At 41.3% G+C, this 21,772-nt stretch overlaps 1 protein-coding gene across 1 annotated transcript in view; it reads right to left on the minus strand.

Annotated features, from left to right (window-relative positions):
• The window catches only part of LOC134793937 (zonadhesin-like), a 39,982-nt gene extending 20,405 nt beyond the window's left edge, over window positions 1-19,577 (minus strand). Inside the window, exons 1-14 of the mRNA XM_063765654.1 lie at window positions 19,568-19,577; window positions 19,221-19,403; window positions 17,940-18,119; window positions 17,372-17,566; window positions 11,273-11,458; window positions 10,037-10,222; window positions 8,873-9,058; window positions 7,639-7,824; window positions 6,401-6,586; window positions 5,165-5,350; window positions 3,931-4,116; window positions 2,695-2,880; window positions 1,531-1,716; window positions 297-482 (exon numbers count right to left, since the gene is read on the minus strand). Coding sequence (XP_063621724.1) covers window positions 297-482; window positions 1,531-1,716; window positions 2,695-2,880; window positions 3,931-4,116; window positions 5,165-5,350; window positions 6,401-6,586; window positions 7,639-7,824; window positions 8,873-9,058; window positions 10,037-10,222; window positions 11,273-11,458; window positions 17,372-17,566; window positions 17,940-18,119; window positions 19,221-19,403; window positions 19,568-19,577 — 2,428 coding nt within the window. The remainder of the gene's footprint in view (window positions 1-296; window positions 483-1,530; window positions 1,717-2,694; window positions 2,881-3,930; window positions 4,117-5,164; window positions 5,351-6,400; window positions 6,587-7,638; window positions 7,825-8,872; window positions 9,059-10,036; window positions 10,223-11,272; window positions 11,459-17,371; window positions 17,567-17,939; window positions 18,120-19,220; window positions 19,404-19,567) is intronic.
• Window positions 19,578-21,772: the final 2,195 nt, after the last annotated feature.

The raw sequence follows: 21,772 nt of genomic DNA on the forward strand, positions 1-21,772 counted from the left end.
GAGTTGACTAGATGCCGCCGTTCGGGAGACTAGTGTGGGGTCTCTTTAAGGTAGCAAGGGAATTGGCTATATCGATAGGCAGGATATTATTAAATTAATTTCTAGGTACAGTCGCCAGCAAATATATCGGAGCGGCCAAGATGCTCACAAATTTCTGAACACGCCTCTAATGTCAAGGCGTTAGAGTGCGTGTTCAGATATTTTTGAGCACCTCCGCCGCTCCAGTATATCTGATGGCATCTGTACTCCTTGCTGCGCGACATGTGTTTTCTCCAAGAACCACAAACGATACTTACGATGTTCTTGTTTCGGTACGCAGTTGCCTTTCTTGTCCCTGCAGTATCCCTTATCGCACCTGCAACCCTTCAGGCACTTGTCTTTCTTGGGGCAATTCCATTTTTTGTCGTTGTCGTCGCAAGTCTGGTTGCCGTCGCACTTATAGTAGCATGAATCCCAGTGCTCGTGTTTACCACATTTTTTTGCTGCGGGTTAAAAAAAAAACATTTACCCCCATATTCATAAAACTTAGCAACCTCTTAAATGGCCCACAGATTACCAGTTCGCCGGACGATATCAGCCTGTCAGTTGTTGTTCGGAACTGTCACCTTTTGCGATTAACTGACAGGCTGATATCGCCCGGCGAACTGATAATATGTGGGCCCCTTCACAAATCTCTGTTCTATTATGTCTCTTTCTAACAAAAGGAAATATCAAAATGACGGATAGGGACAAACAATTATAAAGCGGTGTGTTAGATTTGACATACGTACTTATATGGAAAACGCCATTAGTTTCGAATCAACTTTAAACCCGATTATGAAATGTGTTCCAGTTCGATCGATTCTTTTACTTACTATTATGTTTTTGATACCTATTTAAGCCATAGAAATATGTAAAATAATACCACTTGCACTTGGCGGGTCATAATTGTGTAACTTAAATTAAATTATATAAAATAAAGTTTTACTCTAATCTATCCGACCCAGGCTATTTATTTACCAGTACTTGGAGTAAAACATCGCACTCATTGGTATCAACATCTTATAGACCATCCTTGCTTATGAGCCCTATAAATCCTATAATGCTTGATTATTACTCATTCTTAGAGACCCCCACAGTAGCGTCTTTTGAGCGTCGGCGTCGCGTCTGTTGAGCGTTGGCGTCTAGTCAGCCCTATGGAAAATGGCGTCGCTGCGCAGTTGCACCGACGTGGCGTCGTTCAGCAGCCATAATAGAGTTGACTAGATGCCGCCGTTCGGGAGACTAGTGTGGGGTCTCTTTAAGGTAGCAAGGGAACTGGCTATATCGATAGGCAGGATATTATTAAATTAATTTCTAGGTACAGTCGCCATCAAATATATCGGAGCGGCCAAGATGCTCACAAATTTCTGAAAACGCCTGTAATGTCAAGGCGTTAGAGTGCGTGTTCAGATATTTTTGAGCACCTCCGCCGCTCCAGTATATCTGATGGCATCTGTACTCCTTGCTGCGCGACATGTGTTTTCTCCAAGAACCAAAAACGATACTTACGATGTTCTTGTTTCGGTACGCAGTTGCCTTTCTTGTCCCTGCAGTATCCCTTATCGCACCTGCAACCCTTCAGGCACTTGTCTTTCTTGGGGCAATTCCATTTTTTGTCGTTGTCGTCGCAAGTCTGGTTGCCGTCGCACTTATAGTAGCATGAATCCCAGTGCTCGTGTTTACCACATTTTTTTGCTGCGGGTTAAAAAAACAAACATTTACCCCCATGTTCATAAAACTTAGCAACCTCTTAAATGGCCCACAGATTACCAGTTCGCCGGACGATATCAGCCTGTCAGTTGTTGTTCGGAACTGTCACCTTTTGCGATTAACTGACAGGCTGATATCGCCCGGCGAACTGATAGTCTGTGGGCCCCTTCACAAATCTCTGTTCTATTATGTCTCTTTCTAACAAAAGGAAATATCAAAATGACGGATAGGGACAAACGATTATAAAACGGTGTGTTAGATTTGACATACGTACTTATATGGAAAACGCCATTAGTTTCGAATCAACTTTAAACCCGATTATGAAATGTGTTCCAGCTCCATCGATTCTTTTACTTACTATTATATTAAATAAATTAAATTATATAAAATAAAGTTTTACTCTATTCTATCCGACCCAGGCTATTTATTTACCAGTACTTGGAGTAAAACATCGCACTCATTGGTATCAACATCTTATAGACCATCCTTGCTTATGAGCCCTATAAATCCTATAATGCTTGATTATTACTCATTCTTAGAGACCCCCACAGTAGCGTCTTTTGAGCGTCGGCGTCGCGTCTTTTGAGCGTTGGCGTCTAGTCAGCCCTATGGAAAATGGCGTCGCTGCGCAGTTGCACCGACTTGGCGTCGTTCAGCAGCCATAATAGAGTTGACTAGATGCCGCCGTTCGGGAGACTAGTGTGGGGTCTCTTTAATGTAGCAAGGGAACTGGCTATATCGATAGGCAGGATATTATTAAATTAATTTCTAGGTACAGTCGCCATCAAATATATCGGAGCGGCCAAGATGCTCACAAATTTCTGAAAACGCCTCTAATGTCAAGGCGTTAGAGTGCGTGTTCAGATATTTTTGAGCACCTCCGCCGCTCCTGTATATCTGATGGCATCTGTACTCCTTGCTGCGCGACATGTGTTTTCTCCAAGAACCAAAAACGATACTTACGATGTTCTTGTTTCGGTACGCAGTTGCCTTTCTTGTCCCTGCAGTATCCCTTATCGCACCTGCAACCCTTCAGGCACTTGTCTTTCGCGGGGCAATTCCATTTTTTGTCGTTGTCGTCGCAAGTCTGGTTGCCGTCGCACTTATAGTAGCATGAATCCCAGTGCTCGTGTTTACCACATGGTTTTGCTGCGGTTTAAAAAGAAAACATTTACCCCCATATTCATAAAACTTAGCAACCTCTTAAATGGCCCACAGATTACCAGTTCGCCGGACGATATCAGCCTGTCAGTTGTTGTTCGGAACTGTCACCGTTTGCGATTAACTGACAGGCTGATATCGCCCGGCGAACTGATAATCTGTGGGCCCCTTCACAAATCTCTGTTCTATTATGTCTCTTTCTAACAAAAGGAAATATCAAAATGACGGATAGGGACAAACGATTATAAAACGGTGTGTTAGATTTGACATACGTACTTATATGGAAAACGCCATTAGTTTCGAATCAACTTTAAACCCGATTATGAAATGTGTTCCAGCTCCATCGATTCTTTTACTTACTATTATATGTTTTTGATACCTATTTAAGCCATATAAATACGTAAAATAATACTACGTGCACTTGGCGGGTCATAATTGTGTAACTTAAATTAAATTATATAAAATAAAGTTTTACTCTATTCTATCCGACCCAGGCTATTTATTTACCAGTACTTGGAGTAAAACATCGCACTCATTGGTATCAACATCTTATAGACCGTCCTTGCTTATGAGCCCTATAAATCCTATAATGCTTGATTATTACTCATTCTTAGAGACCCCCACAGTAGCGTCTTTTGAGCGTCGGCGTCGCGTCTTTTGAGCGTTGACTTCTAGTCAGCCCTATGGAAAATGGCGTCGCTGCGCAGTTGCACCGACTTGGCGTCGTTCAGCAGCCATAATAGAGTTGACTAGATGCCGCCGTTCGGGAGACTAGTGTGGGGTCTCTTTAAGGTAGCAAGGGAACTGGCTATATCGATAGGCAGGATATTATTAAATTAATTTCTAGGTACAGTCGCCAGCAAATATATCGGAGCGGCCAAGATGCTCACAAATTTCTGAACACGCCTCTAATGTCAAGGCGTTAGAGTGCGTGTTCAGATATTTTTGAGCACCTCCGCCGCTCCAGTATATCTGATGGCATCTGTACTCCTTGCTGCGCGACATGTGTTTTCTCCAAGAACCACAAACGATACTTACGATGTTCTTGTTTCGGTACGCAGTTGCCTTTCTTGTCCCTGCAGTATCCCTTATCGCACCTGCAACCCTTCAGGCACTTGTCTTTCTTGGGGCAATTCCATTTTTTGTCGTTTTCGTCGCAAGTCTGGTTGCCGTCGCACTTATAGTAGCATGAATCCCAGTGCTCGTGTTTACCACATTTTTTTGCTGCGGGTTAAAAAAAAAACATTTACCCCCATATTCATAAAACTTAGCAACCTCTTAAATGGCCCACAGATTACCAGTTCGCCGGACGATATCAGCCTGTCAGTTGTTGTTCGGAACTGTCACCTTTTGCGATTAACTGACAGGCTGATATCGCCCGGCGAACTGATAATATGTGGGCCCCTTCACAAATCTCTGTTCTATTATGTCTCTTTCTAACAAAAGGAAATATCAAAATGACGGATAGGGACAAACAATTATAAAACGGTGTGTAAGATTTGACATACGTACTTATATGGAAAACGCCATTAGTTTCGAATCAACTTTAAACCCGATTATGAAATGTGTTCCAGTTCGATCGATTCTTTTACTTACTATTATGTTTTTGATACCTATTTAAGCCATAGAAATATGTAAAATAATACCACTTGCACTTGGCGGGTCATAATTGTGTAACTTAAATTAAATTATATAAAATAAAGTTTTACTCTAATCTATCCGACCCAGGCTATTTATTTACCAGTACTTGGAGTAAAACATCGCACTCATTGGTATCAACATCTTATAGACCATCCTTGCTTATGAGCCCTATAAATCCTATAATGCTTGATTATTACTCATTCTTAGAGACCCCCACAGTAGCGTCTTTTGAGCGTCGGCGTCGCGTCTTTTGAGCGTTGACTTCTAGTCAGCCCTATGGAAAATGGCGTCGCTGCTCAGTTGCACCGACTTGGCGTCGTTCAGCAGCCATAATAGAGTTGACTAGATGCCGCCGTTCGGGAGACTAGTGTGGGGTCTCTTTAAGGTAGCAAGGGAACTGGCTATATCGATAGGCAGGATATTATTAAATTAATTTCTAGGTACAGTCGCCATCAAATATATCGGAGCGGCCAAGATGCTCACAAATTTCTGAAAACGCCTCTAATGTCAAGGCGTTAGAGTGCGTGTTCAGATATTTTTGAGCACCTCCGCCGCTCCAGTATATCTGATGGCATCTGTACTCCTTGGTGCGCGACATGTGTTTTCTCCAAGAACCAAAAACGATACTTACGATGTTCTTGTTTCGGTACGCAGTTGCCTTTCTTGTCCCTGCAGTATCCCTTATCGCACCTGCAACCCTTCAGGCACTTGTCTTTCTTGGGGCAATTCCATTTTTTGTCGTTGTCGTCGCAAGTCTGGTTGCCGTCGCACTTATAGTAGCATGAATCCCAGTGCTCGTGCTTACCACATTTTTTTGCTGCGGGTTAAAAAAGACATTTACCCCCATATTCATAAAACTTAGCAACCTCTTAAAGGACCCACAGATTACCAGTTCGCCGGACGATATCAGTCTGTCAGTTGTTGTTCGGAACTGTCACCTTTTGCGATTAACTGACAGGCTGATATCGCCCGGCGAACTGGTAATCTGTGGGCCCCTTCACAAATCTCTGTTCTATTATGTCTCTTTCTAACAAAAGGAAATATCAAAATGACGGATAGGGACAAACGATTATAAAACGGTGTGTTAGATTTGACACACGTACTTATATGAAAAACGCCATTAGTTTCGAATCAACTTTAAACCCGATTTTGAAATGTGTTCCAGTTCGATCGATTCTTTTACTTACTATTTTGTTTTTGATACCTATTTAAGCCATATAAATATGTAAAATAATACCACTTGCACTTGGCGGGTCATAATTGTGTAACTTAAATTAAATTATATAAAATAAAGTTTTACTCTAATCTATCCGACCCAGGCTATTTATTTATCAGTAGGTACTTGGAGTAAAACATCGCACTCATTGGTATCAACATCTTATAGACCATCCTTGCTTATGAGCCCTATAAATCCTATAATGCTTGATTATTACTCATTCTTAGAGACCCCCACAGTAGCGTCTTTTGAGCGTCGGCGTCGCGTCTTTTGAGCGTTGGCGTCTAGTCAGCCCTATGGAAAATGGCGTCGCTGCGCATTTGCACCGACGTGGCGTCGTTCAGCAGCCATAATAGAGTTGACTAGATGCCGCCGTTCGGGAGACTAGTGTGGGGTCTCTTTAAGGTAGCAAGGGAACTGGCTATATCGATAGGCAGGATATTATTAAATTAATTTCTAGGTACAGTCGCCAGCAAATATATCGGAGCGGCCAAGATGCTCACAAATTTCTGAACACGCCTCTAATGTCAAGGCGTTAGAGTGCGTGTTCAGATATTTTTGAGCACCTCCGCCGCTCCAGTATATCTGATGGCATCTGTACTCCTTGCTGCGCGACATGTGTTTTCTCCAAGAACCACAAACGATACATACGATGTTCTTGTTTCGGTACGCAGTTGCCTTTCTTGTCCCTGCAGTATCCCTTATCGCACCTGCAACCCTTCAGGCACTTGTCTTTCTTGGGGCAATTCCATTTTTTGTCGTTGTCGTCGCAAGTCTGGTTGCCGTCGCACTTATAGTAGCATGAATCCCAGTGCTCGTGTTTACCACATTTTTTTGCTGCGGGTTAAAAAAAAAACATTTACCCCCATATTCATAAAACTTAGCAACCTCTTAAATGGCCCACAGATTACCAGTTCGCCGGACGATATCAGCCTGTCAGTTGTTGTTCGGAACTGTCACCTTTTGCGATTAACTGACAGGCTGATATCGCCCGGCGAACTGATAATATGTGGGCCCCTTCACAAATCTCTGTTCTATTATGTCTCTTTCTAACAAAAGGAAATATCAAAATGACGGATAGGGACAAACGATTATAAAACGGTGTGTTAGATTTGACACACGTACTTATATGAAAAACGCCATTAGTTTCGAATCAACTTTAAACCCGATTTTGAAATGTGTTCCAGTTCGATCGATTCTTTTACTTACTATTTTGTTTTTGATACCTATTTAAGCCATATAAATATGTAAAATAATACCACTTGCACTTGGCGGGTCATAATTGTGTAACTTAAATTAAATTATATAAAATAAAGTTTTACTCTAATCTATCCGACCCAGGCTATTTATTTATCAGTAGGTACTTGGAGTAAAACATCGCACTCATTGGTATCAACATCTTATAGACCATCCTTGCTTATGAGCCCTATAAATCCTATAATGCTTGATTATTACTCATTCTTAGAGACCCCCACAGTAGCGTCTTTTGAGCGTCGGCGTCGCGTCTTTTGAGCGTTGGCGTCTAGTCAGCCCTATGGAAAATGGCGTCGCTGCGCATTTGCACCGACGTGGCGTCGTTCAGCAGCCATAATAGAGTTGACTAGATGCCGCCGTTCGGGAGACTAGTGTGGGGTCTCTTTAAGGTAGCAAGGGAATTGGCTATATCGATAGGCAGGATATTATTAAATTAATTTCTAGGTACAGTCGCCAGCAAATATATCGGAGCGGCCAAGATGCTCACAAATTTCTGAACACGCCTCTAATGTCAAGGCGTTAGAGTGCGTGTTCAGATATTTTTGAGCACCTCCGCCGCTCCAGTATATCTGATGGCATCTGTACTCCTTGCTGCGCGACATGTGTTTTCTCCAAGAACCACAAACGATACTTACGATGTTCTTGTTTCGGTACGCAGTTGCCTTTCTTGTCCCTGCAGTATCCCTTATCGCACCTGCAACCCTTCAGGCACTTGTCTTTCTTGGGGCAATTCCATTTTTTGTCGTTGTCGTCGCAAGTCTGGTTGCCGTCGCACTTATAGTAGCATGAATCCCAGTGCTCGTGTTTACCACATTTTTTTGCTGCGGGTTAAAAAAAAAACATTTACCCCCATATTCATAAAACTTAGCAACCTCTTAAATGGCCCACAGATTACCAGTTCGCCGGACGATATCAGCCTGTCAGTTGTTGTTCGGAACTGTCACCTTTTGCGATTAACTGACAGGCTGATATCGCCCGGCGAACTGATAATATGTGGGCCCCTTCACAAATCTCTGTTCTATTATGTCTCTTTCTAACAAAAGGAAATATCAAAATGACGGATAGGGACAAACAATTATAAAGCGGTGTGTTAGATTTGACATACGTACTTATATGGAAAACGCCATTAGTTTCGAATCAACTTTAAACCCGATTATGAAATGTGTTCCAGTTCGATCGATTCTTTTACTTACTATTATGTTTTTGATACCTATTTAAGCCATAGAAATATGTAAAATAATACCACTTGCACTTGGCGGGTCATAATTGTGTAACTTAAATTAAATTATATAAAATAAAGTTTTACTCTAATCTATCCGACCCAGGCTATTTATTTACCAGTACTTGGAGTAAAACATCGCACTCATTGGTATCAACATCTTATAGACCATCCTTGCTTATGAGCCCTATAAATCCTATAATGCTTGATTATTACTCATTCTTAGAGACCCCCACAGTAGCGTCTTTTGAGCGTCGGCGTCGCGTCTGTTGAGCGTTGGCGTCTAGTCAGCCCTATGGAAAATGGCGTCGCTGCGCAGTTGCACCGACGTGGCGTCGTTCAGCAGCCATAATAGAGTTGACTAGATGCCGCCGTTCGGGAGACTAGTGTGGGGTCTCTTTAAGGTAGCAAGGGAACTGGCTATATCGATAGGCAGGATATTATTAAATTAATTTCTAGGTACAGTCGCCATCAAATATATCGGAGCGGCCAAGATGCTCACAAATTTCTGAAAACGCCTGTAATGTCAAGGCGTTAGAGTGCGTGTTCAGATATTTTTGAGCACCTCCGCCGCTCCAGTATATCTGATGGCATCTGTACTCCTTGCTGCGCGACATGTGTTTTCTCCAAGAACCAAAAACGATACTTACGATGTTCTTGTTTCGGTACGCAGTTGCCTTTCTTGTCCCTGCAGTATCCCTTATCGCACCTGCAACCCTTCAGGCACTTGTCTTTCTTGGGGCAATTCCATTTTTTGTCGTTGTCGTCGCAAGTCTGGTTGCCGTCGCACTTATAGTAGCATGAATCCCAGTGCTCGTGTTTACCACATTTTTTTGCTGCGGGTTAAAAAAACAAACATTTACCCCCATGTTCATAAAACTTAGCAACCTCTTAAATGGCCCACAGATTACCAGTTCGCCGGACGATATCAGCCTGTCAGTTGTTGTTCGGAACTGTCACCTTTTGCGATTAACTGACAGGCTGATATCGCCCGGCGAACTGATAGTCTGTGGGCCCCTTCACAAATCTCTGTTCTATTATGTCTCTTTCTAACAAAAGGAAATATCAAAATGACGGATAGGGACAAACGATTATAAAACGGTGTGTTAGATTTGACATACGTACTTATATGGAAAACGCCATTAGTTTCGAATCAACTTTAAACCCGATTATGAAATGTGTTCCAGCTCCATCGATTCTTTTACTTACTATTATATTAAATAAATTAAATTATATAAAATAAAGTTTTACTCTATTCTATCCGACCCAGGCTATTTATTTACCAGTACTTGGAGTAAAACATCGCACTCATTGGTATCAACATCTTATAGACCATCCTTGCTTATGAGCCCTATAAATCCTATAATGCTTGATTATTACTCATTCTTAGAGACCCCCACAGTAGCGTCTTTTGAGCGTCGGCGTCGCGTCTTTTGAGCGTTGGCGTCTAGTCAGCCCTATGGAAAATGGCGTCGCTGCGCAGTTGCACCGACTTGGCGTCGTTCAGCAGCCATAATAGAGTTGACTAGATGCCGCCGTTCGGGAGACTAGTGTGGGGTCTCTTTAATGTAGCAAGGGAACTGGCTATATCGATAGGCAGGATATTATTAAATTAATTTCTAGGTACAGTCGCCATCAAATATATCGGAGCGGCCAAGATGCTCACAAATTTCTGAAAACGCCTCTAATGTCAAGGCGTTAGAGTGCGTGTTCAGATATTTTTGAGCACCTCCGCCGCTCCTGTATATCTGATGGCATCTGTACTCCTTGCTGCGCGACATGTGTTTTCTCCAAGAACCAAAAACGATACTTACGATGTTCTTGTTTCGGTACGCAGTTGCCTTTCTTGTCCCTGCAGTATCCCTTATCGCACCTGCAACCCTTCAGGCACTTGTCTTTCGCGGGGCAATTCCATTTTTTGTCGTTGTCGTCGCAAGTCTGGTTGCCGTCGCACTTATAGTAGCATGAATCCCAGTGCTCGTGTTTACCACATGGTTTTGCTGCGGTTTAAAAAGAAAACATTTACCCCCATATTCATAAAACTTAGCAACCTCTTAAATGGCCCACAGATTACCAGTTCGCCGGACGATATCAGCCTGTCAGTTGTTGTTCGGAACTGTCACCGTTTGCGATTAACTGACAGGCTGATATCGCCCGGCGAACTGATAATCTGTGGGCCCCTTCACAAATCTCTGTTCTATTATGTCTCTTTCTAACAAAAGGAAATATCAAAATGACGGATAGGGACAAACGATTATAAAACGGTGTGTTAGATTTGACATACGTACTTATATGGAAAACGCCATTAGTTTCGAATCAACTTTAAACCCGATTATGAAATGTGTTCCAGCTCCATCGATTCTTTTACTTACTATTATATGTTTTTGATACCTATTTAAGCCATATAAATACGTAAAATAATACTACGTGCACTTGGCGGGTCATAATTGTGTAACTTAAATTAAATTATATAAAATAAAGTTTTACTCTATTCTATCCGACCCAGGCTATTTATTTACCAGTACTTGGAGTAAAACATCGCACTCATTGGTATCAACATCTTATAGACCGTCCTTGCTTATGAGCCCTATAAATCCTATAATGCTTGATTATTACTCATTCTTAGAGACCCCCACAGTAGCGTCTTTTGAGCGTCGGCGTCGCGTCTTTTGAGCGTTGACTTCTAGTCAGCCCTATGGAAAATGGCGTCGCTGCGCAGTTGCACCGACTTGGCGTCGTTCAGCAGCCATAATAGAGTTGACTAGATGCCGCCGTTCGGGAGACTAGTGTGGGGTCTCTTTAAGGTAGCAAGGGAACTGGCTATATCGATAGGCAGGATATTATTAAATTAATTTCTAGGTACAGTCGCCATCAAATATATCGGAGCGGCCAAGATGCTCACAAATTTCTGAACACGCCTCTAATGTCAAGGCGTTAGAGTGCGTGTTCAGATATTTTTGAGCACCTCCGCCGCTCCAGTATATCTGATGGCATCTGTGCTCCTTGCTGCGCGACATGTGTTTTCTCCAAGAACCAAAAACGATACTTACGATGTTCTTGTTTCGGTACGCAGTTGCCTTTCTTGTCCCTGCAGTATCCCTTATCGCACCTGCAACCCTTCAGGCACTTGTCTTTCTTGGGGCAATTCCATTTTTTGTCGTTGTCGTCGCAAGTCTGGTTGCCGTCGCACTTATAGTAGCATGAATCCCAGTGCTCGTGTTTACCACATTTTTTTGCTGCGGGTTAAAAAAACAAACATTTACCCCCATATTCATAAAACTTAGCAACCTCTTAAATGGCCCACAGATTACCAGTTCGCCGGACGATATCAGCCTGTCAGTTAATCGCAAAAGGTGACAGTTCCGAACAACAACTGACAACAACTGACTGAACTGATAGTCTGTGGGCCCCTTCACAAATCTCTGTTCTATTATGTCTCTTTCTAACAAAAGGAAATATCAAAATGACGGATAGGGACAAACGATTATAAAACGGTGTGTTAGATTTGACATACGTACTTATATGAAAAACGCCATTAGTTTCGAATCAACTTTAAACCCGATTATGAAATGTGTTCCAGTTCGATCGATTCTTTTACTTACTATTATGTTTTTGATACCTATTTAAGCCATATAAATATGTAAAATAATACCACTTGCACTTGGCGGGCCATAATTGTGTAACTTAAATTAAATTATATATTTAAATAAGGTTTTATTCTATTCTATCCGACCCAGGCTATTTAGGTTACCAGTACTTGGAGTAAACCATCGCACTCATTGGTATCAACATCTCATAGACCATCCTTGCTTATGAGCCCTATAAATCCTATAATTATAATAATAATAAAGCTCTTTATTTCCAAACATTTTAAGTAGGTACAGTTTATTTCCTAGGTAGTTAGTACTATTTACATACAGTATATTTAATTTTTAGTATTTAATTTTAGTTAGTGTAGAATTTAATTATATTAAGTACTAGAGTAAGGTTAGGAAATCTATGTTAGGTTTGTTTGGACGCCCAGTTTTGGGCAAAGGCCTCCTCCATATCACGCCATTTGTGTCGGTCTCTAGCTATTCTTTGCCATGTTTTGCCTGCCAGTTTTACTATGTCGTCTTTCCAACGTGTCTTCTGTTTGCCGCTATGTCTTGTACTTTTCTTCCTGTCATCTTTTGGATACCATTGTATGATGCGTTCGCTCCAGCGTCCGTCGTTTGCTCTAGCAATGTGGCCTGCCCATCTCCATTTAAGCTTACATACTGTATGAACTATATCCGTAATTTTCGTTATTTTTCTTATTTCTGAGCTTCTTATGCGATCTATTAGTTTTACGCCCATCATTGATCTTTCTGCTGCTCGCTGGAAAGTTCTCAGTTTATGTATAGTTTTTGCTGTTAGAGGCCAACATTGACATCCGTACGTTACTGTCGGCAGAATCGTATTATCCATTATTTTTTTCTTAAGATGTATTGGTATTTTTTCTTTTAAATACATCTTTTTTTGACCAATATCTTTTCCATCCCATGGATATTCTTCTTTCGATTTCTTTTTCTGTAGAGTCTTGGAATGTAATAAGCCGGCCAAGATATATATATTCTTTTGCATAAGATATTTCTTTTCCTTGTATTGTCGTGATCTTTTGTTCTCCATTTGTCATTAACTTTGTTTTTTCGACATTCATGGTAAGCCCGGCTCTACGGCTCTCCAAATCCAATGTTTGTAGCATGGCTGTTAGTCTTTCGTGGCTTTCCGACATGAGAACGATGTCATCCGCGAATCGTAGGTGTGTGAGCTTCTCTCCGTTTATATTTATACCATGATCTGTCCAGTCTAATCTAGCAAGGCAGTAAATAGTTTGGGCGACAGCGGATCGCCTTGTTTTACTCCTCGTCTTATTGGAAAAGTGTCTCCTAATCTTTCTATTCTGATTTTGGCTGATCCTGTGTGATAAATTTTATTAATTATATTGATGTACTTTGGATGGACTCCTTGCTCCTTTAGACTAGACCACAGGTAAGAGTGAGAGATAGAGTCAAATGCCTTCATGTAGTCTATGAATCCTATATATATTACTTTATTGTATTCGTTGTATCGTTCTATTATCTGTGTGATCGTAAATATATGGTCCGTAGTAGAGAACTCTTTTCTGAATCCTGCTTGCTCTCTTGGTTGTTGTTCATCTAACTGTTTTGATATTCTGTTTAGTATTATAGTTGAAAATAGTTTGTAGAGCGTTGGGAGTAGACTAATTGGTCTATAGTTATCTATTAATTTCGGGTCTCCTTTTTTGTATATTAGGGTTATGAGAGAGCATTTCCAATCGTCCGGAATTTCTTCTCGTTGTATAATTTGGTCGTATATTTGGCTTAAATGTTTGGACAATGGCTCTATCATGGCAATGATAGCGTCATTTGTAATCTTGTCTTCACCTGGACTTTTATCTTTTTTCATTTTTGAAATGGCATATTGTACTTCACAGTTTAATAAAGGTGGCACCTCTGTTTCAAGGTATGTAGAGCTTAACTGGTTTATCTCATTAGTAGAGTATAGTTTCGTATAAAAGTTAGTAGCTGCCTTTAATATGTCAATTTTGTTTGTTGTTTCTTTTCCATCTTGGGTGTTTACAGTTAATAATTTAAAAAATTTAATAAAGTTAATAAATAAATCCTATAATGCTTGATTATTACTCATTCTTAAAGACCCCCATACTAGCGTCTTTTGAGCGTCGGCGTTGCGTCTTTTGAGCGTTGGCGTCTAGTCAGTGCTATGGAAAATGGTGTGGCTGCGCAGTTGCGCCAACTTGGCGTCGTTCAGCAGCCATAATAGAGTTGTGTAGATGCCGCCTTTCGGGAGACTAGTGTGGAATCTCTTTAAGGTAGCAAGGGAACTGGCTAAATCGGTAGGCAGGATATTATTAAACTAGCTTTTGCCCGCGGCTCCGCACGCGCAGGAGAGTTTTTTTAATTTTGTTTTTTTTTTTTACGGACTGAACAGTGACTGACCTTAGTCTCACCTGCTGGAAAGTGATGACAAGGCCGAAGGTGTAGCTCACTATTTCAGTAAAAGCTTATTCACAGTATTCACCTTAGAGGATATAACCAACGGAGACGCCATGTCTAAAATTTTCGGTACAAAATAGTGTGTCGTTTTTTGCGGGGGAGGGGCACATCAAATGTATAGGTACGTCATGTCAGATAAACGTCAGTCCATACATATGGTTGACCATTGGCCGCCTATTTTCGACAGAGGGGAACGTCTGTTAATGGCGGCTCCATTGTTAATTACTCCGAGGTATTCACTCTTGACTTGAAGACACCTGAATTGTAATTATATCGATTAACCGAGCTCGACTTATTTAATATAATCTAATGTACGTTTTGTACCTAACACCTTTTAATTTATGTAGTTGTAGCCTTTTGTACCTATAGCACCTCCTTATACACTACATTAGTGGTTCTCCCTTGGATTGCTAGAGGACGATAAACATTGGGACTCAACTTTAGAGGAAGCTGCATTGTGCGATTCTCCCTTCAAGCTGAACTTTTCATAATAATGTTAGTTTTTTGTCAATTTACTGACCCGTTAGTCTCTGGGAAAAAGATAAGGACAGTTTTTCGGACGACATTAAACGGCAACTTGAGAGAGAATTGCAAAATGGTGCGGAGTTTTACATGGATGAAGTGTATCAGTGTGTGTGGTTTGCTGATACCTAGCGGAGGTGTCACGGTTTACCTCGGAGTGGGTTTGCTGATACCTAGCGGAGGTGTCACGGTTTACCTCGGGGTGGGCTTGCTGATACCTAGCTACTGCTTCTCTGTGTACATCAGGGTTCATTTTTTGGTAATTCCTTACGGCAGCTTTGTGATCTGATGATTTGTTTTGCATATATTTATTTGCGGCAGCTTTTAGTTGTTTGTTCCGTGTAGTATTCGTGAACCTGGCACGGCGTTTTTTAGTAACTGTTTTGGTAGCGGTAAGAGATAATGATGAGTCTGATTCTAAATGGGGTGGTGGGGTGGTGGGGTGGTAATCTCTTCATTCCTTCTCGTGGTAATCTTCTTGGCAACCACAGAGAGGAGTGAAGAAGGGGGCTCTGATATTGTGGGTCTTACGAGTAATTCACTGCGAATATATACGTCAAAATGACCGCTAGACAAATCACTTGAAAATCTTAGTCGGCCCACCGGATTACCCACAGTACCAACTCTCATATATAGCTCATTGTTGCGGTAAACTTCGAAAACCCACGGAAACAGTTGTCCTGCCGCTACCAACTCGCAGAGGGCAGGCAGAGGGAAGGGGACGCTAGCGTGGGTAAAGCACCATACCCTAAGGTATCATACTACATTAATAATAGGTAATAATTTGTCTTCCCCATACATTAGAACACAACTTAACCGAATATTTGACTGCCTAAGGAAGATTGCCCTATGTAAACCATTTTAATACTAGCTTTTACTTGTGATAGTTCTGCGTATTCGTTGAAGCCGCGCATGTTGCTCACTATTCAAGCTTCTTCTTCTTATGGTGCCATATCCTATCGGATATCGGCGATCATCATGCGAAAGTTTTCTCTGTTCTTTGCCGTTCTAGAAAGAGTGGCGGCATCCTTGGTACCGGTCCAATCCCTAATATTTTTACTCCATGATATTCTAGGTCTTCCTATATCTCTTTTACCTTCTATTTTACCTTCCATCTTCCATTATATTTCTCTCAAGCGACGTTGTATTCATTTTATGGCGAGTACACAGACATTGAATCAAAGTAGGCCAATCAGAGCAGTTATGCTTTGGAAAGAGCAAGAGGATATGCTATCTCCTTCCACCGCATGGTTGCAATGGCCTACAACATTGACCCAATATTAGGTAGGTACATAGTTAAATACTCGCTTTTAGATAAATTAATAAATAAAAAGAAACAGTTGGTAATTTGTTGCTTATTACTACATTTACCATGAGTAAATAGTATATGTATATCATTAGTGAATAATAATAAATAAATTAATAACAAATAGCCGTAAACCGTTGTATAGGACCTTGCGGAATTCAAAACTTAATGCGGGCTAATTTTGAAAATTGCAAACATCTACTAAATATATACCTACGAAAAGCGCTTTCTACTAACTATAGCGATGGTAAGCAAGATATCTTAGAGGTAGTAAGCGTTGTAGATACTGCGTAGGCATAGTGAAAGTATGAAGTTCTTCTGGTTTAGTAGATATTAGCGATTTCCAAAACTACCCTGCTTTCCATGGTCTAATAAAACATGGTCTTCTATTCCCAGAGTGACACGGGCCTACGTCACAATAACATTGCCACTTTATTTCAACATAACATGTTACATGGGTACATTATACCTATGGTTAATAAGTTAAAATATTTCTTTATAATTTTATAATTTTCATTTATATGTATTTTATCTTAAATTTGACAATAACACGTCATTTTTAATTATTCGTTAGCAATATCTTCCGATTCACGAAAGAAATTTCAGACGTTCGGGTAATTCTGTTTACATTACTGGCAACACAGGATAGCGCTGTCACATTTGACAATTCGGATCTAGATAACTTCATGCCCTGACCGTCATCCTTGTCGAACGCGTGTTAATTGTTATTTCCTTCTCGCTCAGTGTCAGCAGTCGCAGTGTTTTCCAAACTTTTCACGTCGTAAGCTTGGTAATTAATGTGTAACTGTGAATTAGTTTTTCAAACGTTTGTCTTGTATAGATAAATAAAGTTTAATTTAATACATTAGATTTGTTTTATTTTACTATGTTTCTACATGAATAACTTAAAATTAATGCCGTTAAAATAATTTTCACCGTTGGTTAAAATTCTCCCACATTTTAAAGTTTGAGAACCTGTAAACAGCATGATGACGTAGGCCCGTGTCAGTTAGGTCATACGCGAATCTCGGAATAGAGTACCAGGCGGAGTATATTATTATACCATGCCTGCTTTCAAAGTTAACCCAGTGCACTTTAGAGCTAAGGAGTTGCTAAGCGGGCGAGGTGTTCACAATTACCTTGACGCGCTCTTGCTCTGTTAACAATAAATTCGCGTCGAAATCATTTTGAACACCTCGCCTGCTTACCAACTATTGCTGTCAGCAGCAATTTAATACTATACAAGAGAAATTTAAACTTACTATTGCATTGCTTCTCTGGCACACAAATTCCGTTTTTGTCCCTCAAGTAGCCCTTTATGCAAACGCATCCCTTGATGCAATATTTGGGGTCTATTTTTACGCAAATCACTGGCTTGCCAAGTTGACTGCAGTTACGTGCAACGCAGCCGCCATTGATGCAAGTGCTATATTCTTCGTTGACTGGGCATGTGCGTGCTAAACAAACAAGAGCATTAAACATCGAGGAAACATGAATAATAGTCGATGTTTCTCTTAGTTATTCACAAGAGGCGTATCTCAAAGTTTTCTATTCTATTTTTTTCTGTCCGATCCGGTTCTGGCAGCTTATTATCATCATTATCAGTCTCATAAACAATAGGAAATTAGGAGTCCTAGGGGACTCTAGTTTGTTCAGTTACATTTTATTCATTAATATTTTTAACAATTAAAAATTACAATTATAGGTACCAATTTTGTATGTCAATTTAAGAACAGAGGACAGGAGGAGTAAAAATTTACAGTCATATAAATTCCACAAGTCCTTCCTTTTATCATTTTGTTAAATGCCAAAAAAAGAATTAATACTTACTGCAGTCTTTAGGCTTGACGCATTTCTTTGTATTAGGGTCATAGTAATATCCGGGCCTGCAGTCGCAGCCATTGTATATGCAGAACAGTGGGCATGGTCGTGGTGGTTTACCGATGTCTGAGCAACTTCTACCGCAATGGTTGCCGCATCCTTGTTGGGCATTTCTATCGCCTCCACATGCTGTCAGATAAAATAATTATAATCAGACAGAAGTTTTTGTGGCAAAAACGAGTGATGTTTGAGAAAATGAAACATCAATAAATCTGTTATCGATAAGTCTTACGTAGATTAATATTTAAAATATGTAATTTTTACTTGCTGTAGGTAAGTTGCAGAGACAATAATGCAAATCAATTACAAAGCGGTAGGTACATAATTTCTTTATGACATATATTTAGTACTTACTTAAAAATTAAAACGTAAACTGTAGTATACAGGGCCAAAATAATAGAAAACTACCAATATATCAAAAGAGAAGAAGATATCGAACGCGTTGTGTGTTTCGCGGTAGCTATCTTCTTATAAAATGTAATGAATATCTAAGTATAACGTTAAGGTAACATCGATAACAAAACATGTCGATATTTTATTTTGTCAATCACTTTATTTTGCCACAATAACTTCTATGTCTGAATTTATAATAGATTGATCTTGTAGGTAGTAAAAAAACTAGTGAAATTTTGGTTGCTTTTCGTATAAGCCTATAAACCTATACACGAAATATCGGATCAGAGCTCGTCTCATTTGTTTTTTTTTTATTTCTTATTTTGTATCATTCGGTATTCGTGACTCATTCGTCGAAAAACGAATAAGACTTTAAGAAAGCGACCAGTTACAGTCTTTGACCAAACAAGATAATGACAAAAAATCTGATGTTCTTTTTTAGGGTTCCGTAGCCAAATGGCAAAAACGGAACCCTTATGGATTCGTCATGTCTGTCTGTCTGTCCGTCCGTATGTCGCAGCCACTTTTTTCCGAAACTATAAAAACTATACTGTTGAAACTTGGTAAGTAGATGTCTGTGAACCGCATTAAGATTTTCACACAAAAATAGAAAAAAAACAATAAGTTTTGGGGGTTCCCCATACTTAGAACTGAAACTAAAAAACGAGATCTAGTAAGTAGTTTTTTTTAATACGTCATAAATCGTAAACCGCAATTTTATTATGTTATTTGCTGCTACGGAACCCTTCATGGGCGAGTCCGACTCGCACTTGGCCGCATTTGTATGGTTCTTCCATGATGTGGTGCATAATAAATCATAATACTATATATACTTACATGGGCACTTCTCAATTGGGATGCAAACGCCACGATCGTTCCGCACGTAGTTGTCCTTACAAACGCACTCAGGCCTGCACTTCTTGTTGCAATGCAGTGGGAAGCCGAGTTCATCGCATTTCCGTGGTATACACTCGCCTGTGCAGTTGTAGTACACCTCGTTTTTGGGACACCTTGGATTGCCTGTGAAGAACCAATTAATGATAAAAGTAAATACCTATAAAGAAATAAATAAATATTTCATTTCTATTTCATTAATATTACTTGCAATTTCATTAATATTACTTGCACCATCCCATTAACCCGAGTTTAAGTGGTTAAACTGTTAACCCAGTGTCAAATCGTACTGGTAACCATGGTAATTCCTGGTTTAGATGGTTAACCCGGGGTTGGTAGGATGGTGCAAGTGGCGCTAAGCCTCACATTAAGCTCAATAAGGATTTTGTTGTGGGAACTAAGACAACGATAAAATATATAGTAGCTATACCAATATTTATGAATATTTGAGTATCAACATAGAAAACACCCACGACAGCCGTTATACATATGCCATTTTGTTAATCTCGTAGTTAGTTGTATGAACTACAAGGCGGATCAGAATTTCATCAAGCTTTAGGCGGCTCTGCGAGACCAAGTATGCTCGGTTAAGCCCGTCATGTAACAATAATCTACATACCGACTTCTTTAAATTGGCAAGCTGTACTGTGTTTACTATAATACTTTAACTATTACAAAAAATGCAATTACCCCCACAATCATCTGGTCCCGTCCCTCCAGTTGAACCTGTCTCTCCGGTTGATCCGGTCCCACCAGTTGATCCCGTGCCTCCGGTTGATCCCGTGCCTCCGGTTGATCCGGTCCCACCAGTTGATCCCGTGCCTCCTGTTGATCCCGTGCCTCCGGTTGATCCCGTGCCTCCTGTTGATCCCGTGCCTCCGGTTGATCCCGTGCTTCCTGTAGATCCGGTCCCACCAGTTGATCCCGTGTCTCCAGTTGATCCCGTATGACCAGTAGATCCCGTATGACCAGTTGATCCCGTATGCCAAGTGGATCCTGTGCATCCGGTTGATCCCGTGCTACCAGTAGATCCGGTTCCACCAGTTGATCCCGTGCCTCCAGTAGATCCTGTATGACCCGTTGATCCCGTCCATCCAGTTGATCCTGTATGACCCGTTGATCCCGTCCATCCAGTTGATCCTGTATGACCCGTTGATCCCGTGCCTCCAGTTGAGCCGGTCCCACCAGTTGATCCCGTATGACCAGTTGATCCCGTCCATCCTGTTGATCCTGTATGACCCGTTGATCCCGTCCATCCAGTTGATCCTGTATGACCCGTTGATCCCGTGCCTCCAGTTGAGCCGGTCCCACCAGTTGATCCCGTGTCTCCAGTTGATCCCGTATGACCAGTTGATCCCGTATGCCAAGTGGATCCCGTATGCCAAGTGGATCCTGTGCCTCCGGTTGATCCCGTGCTACCAGTAGATCCGGTTCCACCAGTTGATCCCGTGCCTCCAGTAGATCCTGTATGACCCGTTGATCCCGTCCATCCAGTTGATCCTGTATAACCCGTTGATCCCGTGCCTCCAGTTGAGCCGGTACCACCAGTTGATCCCGTATGACCAGTTGACCCCGTCCATCCAGTTGATCCTGTATGACCCGTTGATCCCGTCCATCCAGTTGATCCTGTATGACTCGTTGAACCCGTATGACCAGTAGATCCCGTATGCCAAGTGGATCCCGTGCCTCCGGTTGATCCCGTGCCTCCAGTTGATCCTGTATGTCCCGTTGATCCCGTGCCTCCAGTTGAGCCGGTCCCACCAGTTGATCCCGTGCCTCCAGTTGATCCCGTATGACCAGTTGATCCCGTATGACCAGTGGATCCCGTATGCCAAGTGGATCCTGTGCCTCCGGTTGATCCCGTGCTACCAGTTGATCCGGTTCCACCAGTTGATCCCGTGCCTCCAGTAGATCCTGTATGACCCGTTGATCCCGTCCATCCAGTTGATCCTGTATGACCCGTTGATCCCGTCCCTCCAGTTGATCCCGTATGACCAGTACATCCCGCATGACAAGTTGATCCCGTATGACCAGTACATCCCGCATGACAAGTTGATCCCGTATGACCAGTACATCCCGTATGACCAGTTGATCCTGTTTCACACAATGGCCTTTTGTCCAGGTGAGGTGGAGGTCGAACCAGGTATCTGTCATCTGAAAATGGCGTGCATAATACAAAATTATTCAAAAATAATGTTGTGATCAAATTTAAACTGTTGTGAGGCGTACTAACATTGAATAATTTTACGGTTTAGTTAGACTCACTTGTTTTTAGTCACTCGCGCGACATGTTTCGGAGAGCCTAGGTCTCCTTTCTCAAGCACTAACAGTGCGAGCAGCGTTCACGACGGCCGTGTATCGCTTACTGAACGCTGCTCGCACTGTTAGTGCCGCGCGAGTGACTAAAAACAAGTGACTCTAAACCGTAAAATTATTCACAACAGTTTATATTCAATAATGTTGTGACCTGTATAAAACGACTTCAAAAAAGATAA

This window comes from Cydia splendana, chromosome 9 (genome assembly GCF_910591565.1).
Source record: "Cydia splendana chromosome 9, ilCydSple1.2, whole genome shotgun sequence".
NCBI classification, from domain to species: Eukaryota; Metazoa; Arthropoda; class Insecta; order Lepidoptera; family Tortricidae; genus Cydia; species Cydia splendana.